Source organism: Chroicocephalus ridibundus, chromosome 1, assembly GCF_963924245.1.
Source record: "Chroicocephalus ridibundus chromosome 1, bChrRid1.1, whole genome shotgun sequence".
Lineage (NCBI taxonomy): Eukaryota > Metazoa > Chordata > Aves > Charadriiformes > Laridae > Chroicocephalus > Chroicocephalus ridibundus.
The window spans coordinates 77,058,286-77,074,630 of NC_086284.1; the positions used below are offsets into that span (position 1 = coordinate 77,058,286).

Sequence of the window (16,345 nt, forward strand, 5' to 3'; positions counted from 1 at the left end):
TTTGACCATTTAATTAAGCGAAATTAGCTAAATAGCAAATCAGGTAGAATTTCCAATGAGTACAACAAATGCACATCTCCGGCTTTTTATTCATTACCTTTTTTTATTGAACACTCATTTTCTTTTCCTCTTGACAGCGATACATTTAATTGCAGGAGCACAGTTATTTGATTAGCTGTGGGTCCGTTTTTACTCACAGTGTTGCCACGCACAGGATGTCCTTACAATCAATTAAGTCTTCCTCGACTTTCATTTCTGCAACCCATTTACAGAATGCAGACACCTATTTTCATGTTTTCCTCTTCCCCCCCCCCCCTCCCTTTTATTCCTCTCCCTCCCTCTCTCTCCCCCTCTTTTTCGCTTTTGCCTCCCTAAATCAAGGTGCAAAGATGCCAAAGAGTGATGAAATGAAAAGAAAGCCAATTGCTGGACTGAGGTGGGGGAGATAGCTGCTAGGAGTCCGCCTGCGACTATGGAGCAGTCAGTAATTGCTGGAGACAGGGAGAGCTGGGGGTTGGGCTGAGGTAGCCATGTATAAATAGTGTGATCTCAAATTGAAAGGCATAAATAACAGCAGGAGTGATCTAACCCTATACAGCCCATCTTCTACGTGCAAAAACAGCGTGCGGAGGACGGCCACATCTCCGACTGAAAACAAGTGGATCTCTGTGGATAAGATCACCGGGCAGCCATGGAAGAACTTACGGCTTTTGTATCCAAATCTTTTGACCAGAAAAGCAAAGAGAGCAGCAGCGGCAGTGGCAGCAGCAACAAGAAGGAGACGATCACGTACAGGGAAGTTTTGGAGAGTGGGTTGGCTCGCTCTAGGGAGCTTGGAAACTCTGACTCTAACCTGCAGGACATGACCGAGAGCAGCAACCATTGCCCGGTGCATCTTTTCAAAGACCACGTAGAGAGCGACAAGGACAAACTGAAGGAGTTCAGCACGGGCAGGACGGCGGAAGGTAAGAGCGGGGCTGGCCGCCCTCCGCCCCGCGCCCCTCGCCGCCAACCCCGGCCCCCTCTCCGGCCGCCCCCCGGCGCTCCGCAGCGGGGGACAAGCCGGACACCGCCGCCCCGGCCCCGGCCCCGGCGGGGCGAGCGGGTTCGCCTCCCGCATCCTGCCTCCCTCCTCCGGCCGCCTTCCTCCCGCAGCGGCGGGAACATAACGCTTTAGAAACACACATGCCTGCATGCCTATCGTGAACATAGCCGTGCAAAATAAGTCGCAACTTCGGTCCTCTCCCCCCCGCCCCCCCCACTCCCCTCTCACTCCCCGTTCACATCCCAGATCGATCCGGTGCGTTAGGCGTTCACTCGCCCGGGGGAAGGGGGCAGCGCAGGACGTCAGACATTTTTGTCTATCTGTGTATTTTTGTACGAGGAAACCTTGTCCGGGGAGTTTTAACGCCTCAGGAGACCTGTTCTTCCTGCTTCCGGGCCGCCAGGATGCTGCTGCTTCTGCTGGGAGAAAGCTGGATGTGGAGAGGGCTCTCCCTGGACATTTTGTCTTGTGTTGGTCAGCCTGTCCTAGCCAGAGGCTGCGGCCGGCGAGGAGGAGGAGGAGGAGGAGAGGAGCCTGGCTGCGGGGGAGCTGCCCGGGCCCGGGTGAGACGGAGCATCCCTGCGGAGAGAGGCACCGGCCGGCCCTGTCGCCCGGTCCCTCGGTCCCCTGCCTGCCCTTCTCACCTGGGCCGGGGCAGTACCGCCTCCCCCCGGGCTGCGGGGACCCCCGGCAGAGGGGTAAAACGCCATTCCTTCTCATAGCGTGAAAGAAATTCAAATTAAAAAATAATTTTTAAACCAAGCAAGCTAAAAATCCCGCACGGCCTCGCAGGGGAAGGAGAGAATAAAAAGGGCGGGGGGATTAGGAAGTTGAGAAAGTGTCTCTAGGCAAGTTAGACAGGTGGACCTGCTTGGGGAGCTACTGGCTAGCTTGGGGTAATAAAAAACGGTTAATAGGTTGGGGAACAACAACCAGTCTTTCAGCTGTTTCCTACTGTTTGATCTTGTTTAATATAACATTGGGCGAAAGGCAATTTAATTTACAGCCCAAACGCTTATTTAATATCCTCCTCTCTTCCACCCCCTCCCCAAACTGAAGGACGGGGTGTAACCACATATTCGGGTACCCGTATTTCTGCACAAGCCAGTACCACTCGGCACTGCTGATTTTCCTTCTCTGGTCGAGAGATTGCAAAACGAGAGGGTTCAGTTTAGAGGAATCATTCGCGCAGGAGATGGTTTTAAAAAATGAAAGCCGGGCATGCTCCAGGAAAAAAAATTAAATAAAACCTAAATAAAAAAAATTATAATGCGAACGAACGAAAAAAAAATATCTCTACTACTCTCCCTTTTCCCTGTGTATCGAAATTTTGGCTTGTACGTTTAGCTAATCTAATCTATGGAGAAGAGCTGGGGGTGGGGATGGAAGGGAGGAGTTGGAAAGAGCTGAGATGCTTGTGACAGTTTAAATTCATGCCAGGTTTCAGTCTAATTTCAACTGATTCCGGCGTGTGATTTCAGTCCCACCGATATGCTAGTTAATATTTTATACCTATCACGGACATGCTGTAGCCTCGTATCTCCGAAAGAAAACAGAGCTTTTGAATGCGCCTAATTTTCCCTAGGCATTTCCTGGGTTAGCACCCTCGTCTTTTCCTAGGGGTTCCCCTTACTGGAGAAATGCGAACAAAACGCCATTGAAACCAACGAGCGAACAGCTCCCCCCCCTCCCCCCCCGCCGCCTCCGCCTCCGGAGGTCAGACCCTTCCCAAAGTTTTATGCAGCCAATATCCAGCCCGGAGACGGAGACGGGGAGCCCGGAGGAGCGGTTACGGCCAGGGACAGTTTTCATTTTGGAAGTGAAAACGAGCGCTTCGCTTTGGGTCCCCGCCTTACTTAAGCACAGATGCAGTTCAGGACGCTTTATTACGTTCAGTTAACTTACGATTTGCAGTTAGTCATTTGCATTTTGGGATGCCCCCAAGTATATAGGTTAATATATATACGTGCACGCGCACATTTGCATGTGTGTATACATACATATATATGTATATATAACACGTGTGCATTTGGTAAGGGAAAACGGATTTAATCTGCAGATGTGGCTTCCCACCCCCCAGAAGGTGAAGCAGCACAAAGGAGGCAGCCGGAGCGGGCTCGTCCCGGGACTCCGGGATGCGCGGCCCGGGCAGGCGGGGGGGTCGCGGGGAACCGGCTCAGCTTCCAGAGGTGGCCCCTGCTCCAGCACCTCTCCTCTTTTCGTTAAGCCGCATTTAAAAGAGGGTCGGTCCGTTAGGCCGCCCGGCATTAAGGAAAAGGGAGGGGGAAAGGAAACAAAAAAAAAAAAAGGAAAGAAAGATAATTTGCCAAAGCAGAAGAAATCCCCACCGCCACCCCAAAACAAAAAAGGACAGCTGTTTTCCCCCGCTGCCTCCCCAGCCCTCCTCCCCTCTGCCCGGGACAAGCGCCCACAGCAGCGGCTGCCTCCGATCGCAAGCTCGCCCCGAGCCCTCTTGGGCTTCATGAGGACTGGTTTGGGGGGCGGGGGGGGTGGTGGTGTCTGCTGTTTTGGAGGGGCTGGGAGGCCACCCATGGTCCCGGAGTCCGCTCCCCCGCGCAGGGCCGTGCAGGCCCGATGCCAGGGGGGTTTCGACCCGCCGGCAGGTATTTTGGGGGAAGGAGGGGTGATAAGGGGGAGAGAGACGGACGGTTTAGGTCTCAGGCCCATGGAAAGTTTCTTTTACGAGGCAAATATTTCCACCGTGGCTTCACCATGACAGCAGTGGGGAGCTTCTTTCATAACCCTCTTTACTTTGAGAGAAAACGGCAAGGGAGAAACCCCCTTCACCCGCCTATTCCCACCGCCTGGAGGTATCGGGGGGCCAGCGGTTTTCCCACCAGCCCCTTCCCCGAACTGCCCATGCCAACTGGCGGCACGGCTTCCTCCTCACCCTGGAAAGAAAATAAAATTATATTTATCTATATAGGTTTTTTTTTTCTGATGGGGCATTAGCCAGGCAAGGCAGCGCGGCTCCCTCCATCCCTCCCTCCGGCCGGCGAGCTGTCCCCTGCCCGGCGCGGAGCTGGCAACGCGGCTCAGCCCGACACGGTGCCCCCCGGCCCCGCTCGCCCCCTCCGGCCCGTCGGGGCCAGTCCAGGGACCCCTCTCCCGCCCGCCGATTGCCCCCCACAGGTTGCGCAGAGTTTGGGGAAGAAGAGAGGGGAGAGGGGAGACCTCTCTCTGCGGAGAGAAACTTCGGAGAGGTGCGAGGGGAGGCTCAGTGTCGTTTTCCCCTTCCCCCTCCCGGCAGGGATCTACGAGTGCAAAGAGAAGAGGGAAGATGTGAAGTCAGAAGATGAAGATGGACAGACCAAGCTCAAACAAAGGAGAAGCAGAACCAATTTCACACTAGAGCAGCTGAATGAGCTGGAAAGACTTTTTGATGAGACTCACTATCCGGATGCCTTCATGAGGGAGGAACTAAGCCAGAGGCTGGGACTGTCTGAAGCTAGGGTTCAGGTAAGAGAAAGGCTCTGTTCCTGGAAACGTCCTCACCTCACTTCCTAACTGCCAGCGGATCCTAGCACAGTGCCCCGTTTCATCCAAAGCGGGGAGGTGAAGGCAGAGGCGACACGTGTGATGGGGAAGCTGTTTGCAACTCCGCTGTACCTGTCCTGCCAAACAGTAATTCTGCTCTGGGAATATCTGCCCGTGCCTTGCATTTCCTAGGAAGGCGTTTTTTTCTGTTTTTTTGGTTTTTTTTGGGCAGGAGGGGGGTGGTGGGGGTGGTGGCGATAGCGTTGACAAGTCGTTAATAACTGAGCAGCTCGCTAATTTTTTTTTAATTATTGTGTTTTTTCCTTGCAAACGTGCCATTAACTCTCCCTTAATCCTCATTTTCCTCCCCCTCTTTCTTTAATGGGGCCTTTATGGAAAAAAAAAATTAAATAAAAAGCCCAGAAAACAATCGCCGTGAATAAGAGTAGAGGGTTTGGGTGCTGAGGGACGGGATTAGCCAGAGCCGGGGGAAAGGTGCCCGCTGTGATTCGCGCAGCAAGCGTATGAATGCATGGTACCCCATCTGGTGGAGTCTCCCCCCCTTGTCCCTCCCAGCCCGCTTCAGATACAGCTAAATACCAATTAGCCTTCAAAACCTTGAGAATAGGTCCGGTTGCTGTAGTTCTGGGGCCATCGGAGCCGTCTGTTTGGGTGGCTCCACATCGATTATTTTAAAATTCGATTTTCGGTTTGTTGAAGGGAAAAATACTCCCCCTTAAGCCAGCTAGGGAATGCCTCCCCAAAACAGATGTCGTATGAAAAAGGAACCCTGGAAATAATTAGTAAAATCAACCTGTGGCTCTCTGAGCAGGCCTAGAGCGGGAGAAACCTGAAGGAGATCTCTTCTTGGGTTATAACTCCCTGCTTCGCCTAACAGACCCAAGCCCCAAGAAGAAAAAGTCACCAAACCAACGCCTTCACACCCTGGAGATAAGAGACGAGCATGCATATGTATTATAGCCGTCTATACGTGTGCACGCGTGAGTACACAGAGATGCGGATTTGACTATGTGGGCATAGCCGGTCGCCTCCGTGCCTCCCCTTAACCCCAGGGCACAGCGGGAAGACAAAAAACACCCCCCCGAGATGGCGTGGGGACAGGACTCGCCTTGTCCCCCTCCTTAAGCGCGACCCACGGCGGATCCCGCTCCCCCCGGACCCGCTCAGCAACACTTTGCCTGAGTAAGCGACTATCTGGCTTTAAACAACTGCCTCCCGGAGGCATTCCCCGAAACAAATAGAGTAGCTAGGTTGTTTTTTTGTTTGGTTTTTTTTTTTTTCTTGTTTTGTTGTCTTTATAAAGGCTCTTTTCTCTCCTCAGCTCCTGCCGCTCTCGGTATAAACCGAGCAGGGCGAGGGATGCGCCGGGCGCACGCCTTAGAAAGGGCGGTTGCAGGGGATATTGCAGGGGTTCACAGTGCTGCTGGCCTACTTTCTCCTGGAAGATTGATCTAACCACACCATATAAATTAATGAAAAGATTAAACTTTTGCTGAAGGGGACATCAACTCTTATGTCATCTTCCCAGATCTTCTTACTTGGGCTCTGTAATATCTTTCCAAGGCCTTGATGTACTGTTTCTATAAAAATAAATTACTTGTAATTGAATTCTGCACTCTTTCTTTCAAGTACTTTATTACTGAGCAGCACCTTAACAGGATGTTCATAGTTACAGGAAAATTGGTGCTTCAAGTGCTCACGGATCTTAAAACTGCACACCAAAAAAAAAAAAAAAAAAAAAAAGATACTGATTCAGGCAGAGATTATGAGAGAGATAAAAAAATTAATAAATGCAATAATCTTACAAAAGAGGTTTGAATGAACACAAGGTTAGAAATAAAAGTAATATCAAGAGGGAAAAGAGGAGAAATGGATAATTAATTAGGAAATAAGCAGAGAGCTTGGTATCCATCACGAAACTGAAGTGGGAAAAAAGACGGAGAAAGGGGGAAAAGGGAAAGGTGGGTTTTTTTTAATACTTTCGGAATTGTTCTCTAGTTCCTATCTGAACCGCTTGTCCCTTGCTGTTAAAGGATATAGTTTCAATTTAGTGTGGAAATTTGCTGTAAATAAATTGAAGCTCCTATGGTAGCTAGTCCTTATTAACCTTTTATTTTTAGTGTTGTACTGGAAACTCATATCACCCAGCTGTCAGGGTTATAATTGAAAGTTATGAGACCATAGTGAGGAGCAGGCAGTAATTCAATTACAACAAATATCTTTGGGTTTATGGTGCAGGGCTAAATTAAATGTCATTATTCACTGTCTCTAATGGAAATCAAAAGGAAATCAGATTAGAGCATTTGTGAAAGAAATCACTGAGTGATCCTTAATGAAGAAATAACTGTCTAAAACAGTGTACTGTGCTTTACTTAGCATATTCATGACTAATTGGAATTGATCGTGAATCACACCAAGCCTGATTTATTATCGCTTAACGCAGTGGCTAATTCATCACTTTTATTCCTCATAACCTTATTTTTTCATAGCTAAAGGGAAAGTGCACTTCGTTTTCCAGATTTAAATATAATTTCTGTTTGAAAGATGTTCTGATTTGCAAGAGAAGTTGTTTAAACGCTGCTTAAATTCCTCCTGACAATTTATACTCCTTTGGGGGGTGGGGGAGAACGTGGGGAAGACACACAACAAGGAGATTTCCTGCAAGGATTTACAAACGTAAAAAAGAAAAAAAAAAAAAAAGCATTATTGTCGCTACAGCACGATGATATTTTGCATGTTCGTATTTAAAAAAATAATAATATATATATACATAATCCCTAACGGCCCGGTTAAAAGGAGAAGCGTTGCATGTTGTTAATGTTTGCGTATTGATCGTAGGGAGAAAAAAAAAAAATACAGGTTTGTGCCGTGGCTGTGCGTTCCAGGGCAGCCATGCCCGGTTAGAGAGGGGAGGGTTGCGCTAGCGACAAACGGGCGGGGGACGGAGACAGGAGCGGTCGGTCCGTCGGTCTGGCAGTCGGTCCGTACCCGTAGTACCCCGCCGCCAGCTCCTCGTCCCCCTCGCCCCGGCCACCCTGGGCAGGAAAAATGGTGCTCCAAATCGGAGAAGGCCAATTCCTACTCAAGAAAATCACTGAGGTACCCGAGGTAATTAATGCCTTTGGAAGCCTTTCTTTGCACTAATTACTCCGTTGTAAATGACCATCATTAAGGCAATTGAAGAAAGCTTGAAGGGAAAATTTGATGTAGGAAGTGCAGTTAGTATTAATTAACCGTATGATCTCTTGGCAAGTGCAAGAACATCAAAGGTTGTAGGTGTTTACTTAGCTCCAAGATTTTATCAGAGGTGAAAGTCAATGTTTGTCCGTATTCGGTAGGTTTTGGTGTAAGGAGAAGGGTCCGCAAAATATTTTGGGCCGTGCCCCTGACGATCCCGTGGGGAGAGCTGCTAAGCCAAGCACCTCGGAAGAGGAGAAGTGATGAAGGGCTGAAATGCCCCTGGAAAAGAGGCAGGGGAGGCGCAGCGGCAACTCCAAGTTCTGCGCTTGTTTGAATCAGAACGGCTGGGATTGGGGCAGGATTATTGGATTACAGGCGTTTCTCGGGTAGGGGCTATAAGCACTTCTTGACATCTCAGCCTGGAAAGATGTTGCTCTTGTCTGTCCAGAAGTCTACACAAGCGGGTTTTGTTTTCTTTTAACGTTTGGGGAACGGCGAATGATTCAGCCCCTTTGTGCAAGTTCAAGACCTCGCATCTTCTCTGAGGTCGGGAGGGAGCAGACGGGGCCAGGCCCCGGAGTCTGACCTAGCCCACGCTGGCTGTCCCCGGCATGTTTGAGGTGTTGACTGGAAAGGGAGCGAGGGTCCCCCATGGCCTGCCTGTGGCCTTAGTTTAAGTGTTTCTGGGAGCATCCCCTCCCTCCAGACGGGTGGCACAAGGACCGCCACTGCCTACCCCAGGGGACACGGGGACCTCGGTGCGAAGCGGCCGGCTCCCCGGGCACCTCTGCTCTCCTTGGTTCAGCTCCCGCTGAGAAACCACACCAAAGAGCAGGACCCCCCTCCCTTCCAAAAAACAGCCCCTCCACAGCACATGGAGGGGCTCTTTCCGCCCGGGGCTGAGCTCTCCCCCTCGGCTGCTCCGCAGGAGAGACCTCAGCAAAGTTGTGCGGAGACCCCCACCCTGCATCCCTCGCCCCTCAGATAACCCGCTTTCTTAGCGGCTGCCTGGTCTACCTCCATTTTTTTGTTGTTGCTATTGGGTTTTTTTTTGTTGTTTTTGTTTGCGTTTTCTTTTCACAGGTCTGGTTCCAGAACAGGAGAGCAAAGTGCCGAAAGCAGGAAAACCAGATGCACAAAGGTGGGTAAGCGGTGCGGGACGGTCGGGGGGAGTGTGTGTCCGTGTGTGGGACACACGGCCGCGGAGCCCCGCGGCTCTTTCGCTGCTCACCCGGCCTTGTCTCTCCCCGCAGGTGTGATCCTGGGAACCGCCAGCCATTTAGACGCCTGCAGAGTGGCCCCCTATGTGAATATGGGAGCCCTGAGGATGCCTTTCCAACAGGTAGTTAGCTCCGGTTTTATTTGCCTTTCCCCCGTCAAGCTCCGACCCCCTTTCGTTTGCTTCGGGAGGAAGCCGGACACGTTTACAAGTGCCATTTATATAGAAGTTGGCACGTATTAAAAACAGGCTGTAAAACTTCGTGAAGGAGCCCCCGCCCGGCTGCAAGGAGCTCAGCGCCCCTCGGGCCCGGGGAGGGGGGCCGAGCGGGGGGGTCCCGCGGCCCCGAGGGGCGCCGCCGGTGCTACGGGCAGCCCCCCTTCCGCCCCCCCCCCGCCTTGCGATGGATGGGCTGGCACACGGCCCCGTGGCCGCCGGCAGACGTGGCAAAGGCAGGCTGGCCTCCCGGGGGCGCCTCGCCTTCCCGGGCCGGGGGGGGCGCCCGGGCAAGTGCGGGGATGGAGCGGGCCCGGTCCCCATCCGCCCTTCGGTCCCCGCCATGTCTCCCACCCCGTGGGCGAAACCACGAGGGGAGGAAAAAAAACCTACGTGGGCTCTTGCCCCGTCGTTCTCCCCCTCCTCCTCAGGCGGGATGTCGAGGCCTGGCCTTTTTCCGACGGAGGCGGCCGCCCCGGAGGTGGGGAGGCTTCGCCCCGGGGCGCTGCCGCCGTGCCGGCCCGCCGGGACCGGGGCTAGCGGAGCGCAGGTAGCCTGCTGGGGTCCTTGTCCCAGCGAGGCTCAGGCCCCCGGGGAAAACCGGGACGAGGGGGAATGAAATTCCGCCCCGCTTCCAGCCACCCCTCGCCGCCGCTTGTAACTTCCCCCCACCCTTTTTTTTTTTTTTTTTGGTCAATTAATCGGGGAATCGATTTTTTCCCAGCCCAAAGGGACCCTCCACCACGTTCTCCGTCTTGGAGACACGTGGAGCTGACAGATTGATTGTATTGATTTTTAAAAGACATATTTGGACCAAAAATAATTAAATACATAAATAAACTCCCCCCCTCCACACCCCTCTCCCCGAACCTACCCGGAGCTGAAATCTCTCAGTCAACCCCAACGTGTTTGTGTAGGTCGAGAAAGCTCCAAAGCAAACACCGACCCGGTATATAAGGGACTCGGCGGCCAAAGAGTTTTTAGCAAGGTATAAATAAACATCCCTAAAAAAAAAAAAAAAACCCATGAAAAAAATTAGCTATTTAGCACTTGTTGGCGCCCGTGCGTTGGGCCGCATATTTTTATTTATTTATTTATTTTATTAAAAAAACCCCCAAATATGAGGAGGGTTAAGCGTGTCCCTGTGCCTCGGGAGGGTGAGTGCGGAGCGGAGATTTGCTGCGCTGTGTGAGAGGTCTTGGGGGAGGGGGAAGAAACTGCGGTCACAAGTTGCTCTTTGCTCCCGGGAAGGGTCGAGGCGGCGGGGGGAGCGTCCGTGGGTGCGTGTGGGGGGGCCGGTTCCGCGTCCGGGGTGGGGGGGGGTGGGACTGTGTGTCGGGGGTGTGTGTGTGACGCCGCGTCCCTGCCGCCCCAGGTCCAGGCGCAGCTGCAGCTGGAGGGCGTGGCCCACGCGCACCCGCACCTGCACCCGCACCTGGCGGCCCACGCGCCCTACCTGATGTTCCCGCCGCCCCCCTTCGGGCTGCCCATCGCCTCCCTGGCCGAGTCCGCCTCCGCCGCCGCCGTGGTGGCCGCCGCCGCCAAGAGCAACAGCAAGAACTCCAGCATCGCCGACCTGCGGCTGAAGGCCCGCAAGCACGCCGAGGCCCTGGGGCTCTGACAGGCTTCACACAAGCCCCCCCCGCCCCCTTTCCCCCCGCTCCCCGCCACAACCCACCCCATCCCACCCCGCTCCGGGTGCCCGCGGCGGGCGTGTGTGTGTGTGCGTGCCCCGCACGGACCGCCGCACTGCCTCCCCCCCCTCGCTCTTCCTCCTTCTCCTCCTCCTCCTCGGCGGCCTTCTCCCCTTTTTCCCTGCCGCCTTCTCCCCCCCCTTTTTTTTTAAAGTTATTTTTATTTTTTTTTTTTTTTATTTTTACTTCTTTCCCCTCACCCAAGGCTTGCGAGCGCTCGGCGGCAGCCGCTACCCGCCGCTTTCCTCGCCCTCCCGCCCTCCACACCCCACTCCCCCCCCCAGCCCCCGCCGCCAGAGACTCGCCGGGCGAAGAGGGGAGGCCGTTGGGCGGCCGTTGGCGCTGCGTGGCGCGGCGGGGACTCGCCCGCCGCGGGGCGAGGGCGCCCGGCCCCCCCACGCGTGGGCACCCGCACCCCGAACACGCACCCCACGAATCAGAGACTTCTGCGGAGGATAAAGTAGGTGGGAGGAGAGAGAAAGGAGAATTTTTTTGTTTTGTTTTTAAAAAAAAAACCAAACACAAACCCACCATCCAACCAACCCAACACAAAAAGAAAGAGAGAGAGAGAGAGAAAAAAAAAAAAAAAGGAAGGAAACGATCTCTAAATTATGTTAATCTGTGAACATTTGGGGACGCTTTGGATTTTTGACCCTGGCAAAAGTGATCGCTCCAGCATAACGTCATCTGCTGCTGTCAGTTTTGCTACCTTGTGCATGTGTCTAACTAAACACGTTTTGAAGATCAGAAATATATTAGAACGAAACTAAACAAAACAAATAGTAATAATAATAAATAATAAATCCTTGGGGCTGGTCTCCATTAAAGATGACATTTCTTTGTTGCCAACAGTATTATTTCACTGCCATGAATCTCTTCCATCACTGAGGAGCTGCTGCTGCAGAACTGGTTTGAATTTAAATGTGGAATTTCAGATCTGAGGCAAGGCAGTTTTGGTTTTTTTTTTTTTTCCTTTTCTTTCCTAAAAAAAAAAAGAAAAGCAGCAATAACAAAAAAATGTGCGTCTCAAATGGCTATGTCATTTGAAAGGAGAAAAAGAGAGAGACTAGAATTTACTAATCATTAGTGATAACTTGAAAGATGGGAACAATAAGAAATGCACCTGTTTTGCCAGAATCACCTGAACTCATTGAGATGCATTGTGCCATAGAAACAGGTCAATTTTTCTAATTTTTTCTTTTTTTCCAAATGTCTGGATCTTTGAATCAAAATCTCGCTGTTTTACAGGATGTAGAAAGAATGACTTGTACAACAAAGATGGACATATGGTTTTAAGGCATAATACTGATGCAGCATTAATTTTAGTGAAATGCAATTAAGTGCAGTAAAGTGCAATACTGTAAATATTATAGATTAAAAAAAATAGCCGTACTTATTCTGTTAATAACCGATTCTGCAAGAACCATAACTTAAGTCCTTTATGCTCAGACTGGTGCATTGCAGCTTCTTGCCAAAATGACAGTCCGAGTCTTCTATGAATGGATAAAGTTATATGTGTCACTTATGGGAAAAGGTAGATGCCATGATTTCTAGTCGAGTTAATGTGCCATATTTCTGGGAAGTAAGCTGAAAAGTCTGTATGACACTTTCACAATCATTTCAAGTAAAGAAAAAAACAAAATCAATCCACAGAAGTGTTTTGTAGAGGTGGACAAGTTCAATATTTGGCCATTTTAATTTTTGTCTGTGATTTAGACACCAAGTCTTAAGCTAATGCTTAAGCAAAATACCTAGTATAAATCCAGAAAGGATGGGGAGTAGGGAAATCCTTTAAATTATATTACCAAAGTGTCTGGGTTTACTGACACCCCCCCCCCCTTTTTACTTTTTATGCTATTCATTTTTAATTATTTTTTTTTTTTTTTTAATAAATTTTTTAGTGGGGAGGGGAGCGGAAAGTACAAATACTGGTCTTGTCTACATCTAACAAGATAGCTATTTGTTGCCTTTGTTACCAAGGCCTGTGTTGATGGAAGGATATCCTCTCAATAGTACCGTTATTACGCCTGCTTTTTATGTCTCATTTAGCAATCCATTACTAGTTTTAGCTTTTGCTGATATTTATCAAATCCAAATATTACCATAGGACAAAAATTCATGCTGTAGATAAATTTTGGACACTTGTCATCTTTTTTTTTTTGTTTGTTTGTTTCTCCTTCAAGTTTTGATATTTTCTAGCAAGCAAAAGTTCTGGAATGTCAAAGTTGTGCCATTTCCCTTCTATTTATTACGTGAGAAGTAGCTATATTTTGGATTTGCTAGAGCTGATAAATGTTACCTGCCTTTTCTACCTCTCTGTGAAAGCCCAGTACCTTTTTTAAAGCAAGGCCAAAATATTAAGGTGGTGTTACTTCTTGCTGAGAAATATGGACAAAAATCTCAGGCAATTAACAATTTCTCATTGAAACAAAACATTACCTAGAAAGTAAAACGTTATTCATGATGATGTATGAATTTCTGGCTAAAATAAGAAATGTTTGGAGTGGTTCCAGCACTTCTAACATGCAGATCCAAAAAATAATAAACATTACTACAGAGATGCTTTAGGCTATAACAAGTAACCTGTTGTACTGGATACCCACAGCCATTGAAGGAGAATTCAATACATAGTGCTGAAGACCGAAGGCACAGAGCTTTCGATTGAGCGGGGACCGCTTGTTATCTGTACCTGTGATCTAATTATTACCCTTTCGAGTCGTCTTTTGAGAGTTTAAGAGAGGCTTATGTGATTTTTTCAGTCCTGTGCTGGACTTCTGCACAGGAGTGATTTTCAGCCTCGAACAATTCCATAGAACGAGCTCAGCTGAAGCTGTAGGTTTGGGATCTGAATTTTCTCAGTCATCTTCTAAGTGAGGCTGTGAAGTACTACTGAACTTACAGTGTTATGGGAAGCATGTACAGTATGCATCCGCCTCATATTGGAAGGAATAACTTTTCCACCTTTCCTGTTTTACTAGGTACCAACACAGCAAAAATGCTTGTAGATTTCTCTCAGAAGTTTTGCTACACATAGCTCCTGTCTTGTGTTCAAAAAATAGTGGTAACATGAATAAGGTTTCCGGCTAACATGAAAAAAGGCTGGCAGTGTAGCATACATCTTTCCAGAATGAAAAATTCTTACAGTTTCTTCTGATTGCTTTCAAAGGATGTCTCAAGGACAGTCTTGCCCTCTACGGCAGAAGGGAAGAAGTTGGCAAGATTTATCAGTTTAGCCTGTTTTGAAGGAGGTGCCAGGCGGAGCCTGGGGAAAGGGGCAGGGTGTTGCTGTGAATCTAAGGTGCTTCATGCTGCTCTTGCGTTTCATTTAGCACAAAAGGAAGTGAAAAGGTGCACTGCTCAAAGGCTGTAGCCGAAACCGGTTCTGCTTTGCTTAATTCTCGAATGGGCCAATTGCATCGGTGGTGGTATAAAAGCTTTGCCTTGTTTTGGATGATGCATGCAGGTGGCCTCCTCTTCTTGTCATCCTTACATCGCTGGGAAGAAGTGAGGAGTCCTACCTGACCCATCTACTGGACTGTACTTTTCACTGAGTGTAAGTCACTTTGGCTCCATTCACCACGTGGAGCTCCGGTGATCCATACAAGTTGAAAATCTGGACCAAAGCGTCTACTCCATCTCTGTTAATGTGTAGTTTTGGGGGGTTTTTTTTGTTTTTTTTTTTTTGTTTGTTTTAATTATTTTTCTTGAGGATGTTGACAATAAGATAGTCAAGGTCCTGAAGTGCTTATTAAAGTTTAAAAGTATTGTAATTGTTTTAGATTCTCAGGCATGCCAAGCCTCATTTACTGTCCACCTTCATTCAGCCTGATCTTTGTGTAATCTTTCATTTAAGAAGTGTGAGATTTCCAAGATCATCAGAACAGTGGCTGCTGGGCAGAATTCCCTTGGAGGAGGCCTTCATTGAGTGTATGTGAATTGCTAAAGAATCTCCCTCAAAAGTTTGGTCCAGTATTTGAAAAATAACTTGAACGAATGCCAAATGAATAATGCTGTTTATAAACAATTCTATAAAAAAAGGCTTTATGCATTACATGGGGCCCTTTATAATGGAAAAAATAGTCTCTGCTTTTTTTGGAACTGTCAAATAAGCTTAAGTACTTCATCCATTTGTATCAAAATAGCAAACTGACTCCATGGTTCATTTTTATTGACTTGGAAATGTACGAAAAAAACTATACTGGAATTTTTTTTGCTTAGTAGGGTCATATATATGTAGTGACATTTTGGTTAATATCATAATACTTAGCACTTATATAATGTTTATTTGCAAAGCACTGTATAAATGTTTATTATTTAATCCTCACCCATTATGAAGTAGGTAAGAATTATTATCCCCATTTTTGTAGAAATTAAGGCATATAAATCAAGGGCCACGTTCCATCACCCACTGTCAGCACTGAGAATTATTACTTTTGTTTTTGTAATGTAGCAGCATCCCCCAAATCATAATCTGACACGACCTTTGTGGTGCTAGACACCTTTCCAAACTGTAAGTAGCAGAGGCCCTGCTCCAAGAAATTTAAACTCTGTACCTGACTTCAGCGAAAGTCTTACAGGGAGCATTGAACGTGATTCAGAGTGGCAGAATGTGTCTGTGAGTTATTTCCACAGAACACGAAGTTACTGCCCGTTCCTCTGACCCCGCACGTCAGTGGGAGTTTGGTTTATGACTCAGTGGGGCCGAGTTGCGGCGGTGCTAAGGAGAGAACCAAAAATCCGAGTTCCCAGCAGCGTGCACAAATTGCTAGAAAACCTTGATTTCCAACTTCCCCTACTATAAATTTTTCACACAGACCAAGTGTGCTGATGTCAATTCTTTGCATGCTTTATCTGCTATATCTTTTAGTCCTATGTTTGCCTATAAAATAATAATAAGACACAATTTTGAATTGACATAACATTGGCACGTTGGGACTGTTGACTCAAAGACAATAGACATGGAGTCCTACAGAAATCCAGATCCCTAAGGCAACCCCAGGTTACGAATATTTTTTTTTTTTTGTGACAAAAAATACGCATGCTTACTGCTCTTTTAAATGTGCTAGGCAAAATAAATTGTTTCTTTTTTTTAAACAGATAATTTTAGTTTTCGGAGACATTATTACTTTGGAGGTGGCAGGCTTTTTCCCCCTTCAGTTTGAGGAAAATTTTCAAAGTATAGGAAAAATAGATTACACATCTTTCTTAGAAATGTGTTTATTTTTGTAATATCTAATATCTAACGATACAGGTGGTGTCCTTGTGGTTGCTAATTGTACTCAACTCTATAAAGTGCGCACAACCAATAGGATTGGAAATTTGTTGTGTTCCTCGCCAAAAAGGATGGTCGAAGTGCCCCACTCCTCATCTGTAAGCAGCCTACTGACGCCATTATGTTGTTTTCTTTCCCTGATGTGACAGAATTCCTGTGGCTAACAGGTTTCCAAACAGCTGTAGCTAACACGGCAAGAG

At 48.5% G+C, this 16,345-nt stretch overlaps 1 protein-coding gene across 1 annotated transcript; it reads left to right on the top strand.

The window, feature by feature from the left end:
• Window positions 1–532: 532 nt before the first annotated feature.
• On the top strand, window positions 533–10,800 carry SHOX (SHOX homeobox). The gene is made up of 5 exons (XM_063350056.1): window positions 533–965; window positions 4,317–4,525; window positions 8,828–8,885; window positions 8,998–9,086; window positions 10,555–10,800. Exons 1-5 carry the CDS (start codon window positions 692–694, stop codon window positions 10,798–10,800), a joined length of 876 nt encoding a protein of 291 aa, XP_063206126.1. The 5' UTR covers window positions 533–691.
• Window positions 10,801–16,345: the final 5,545 nt, after the last annotated feature.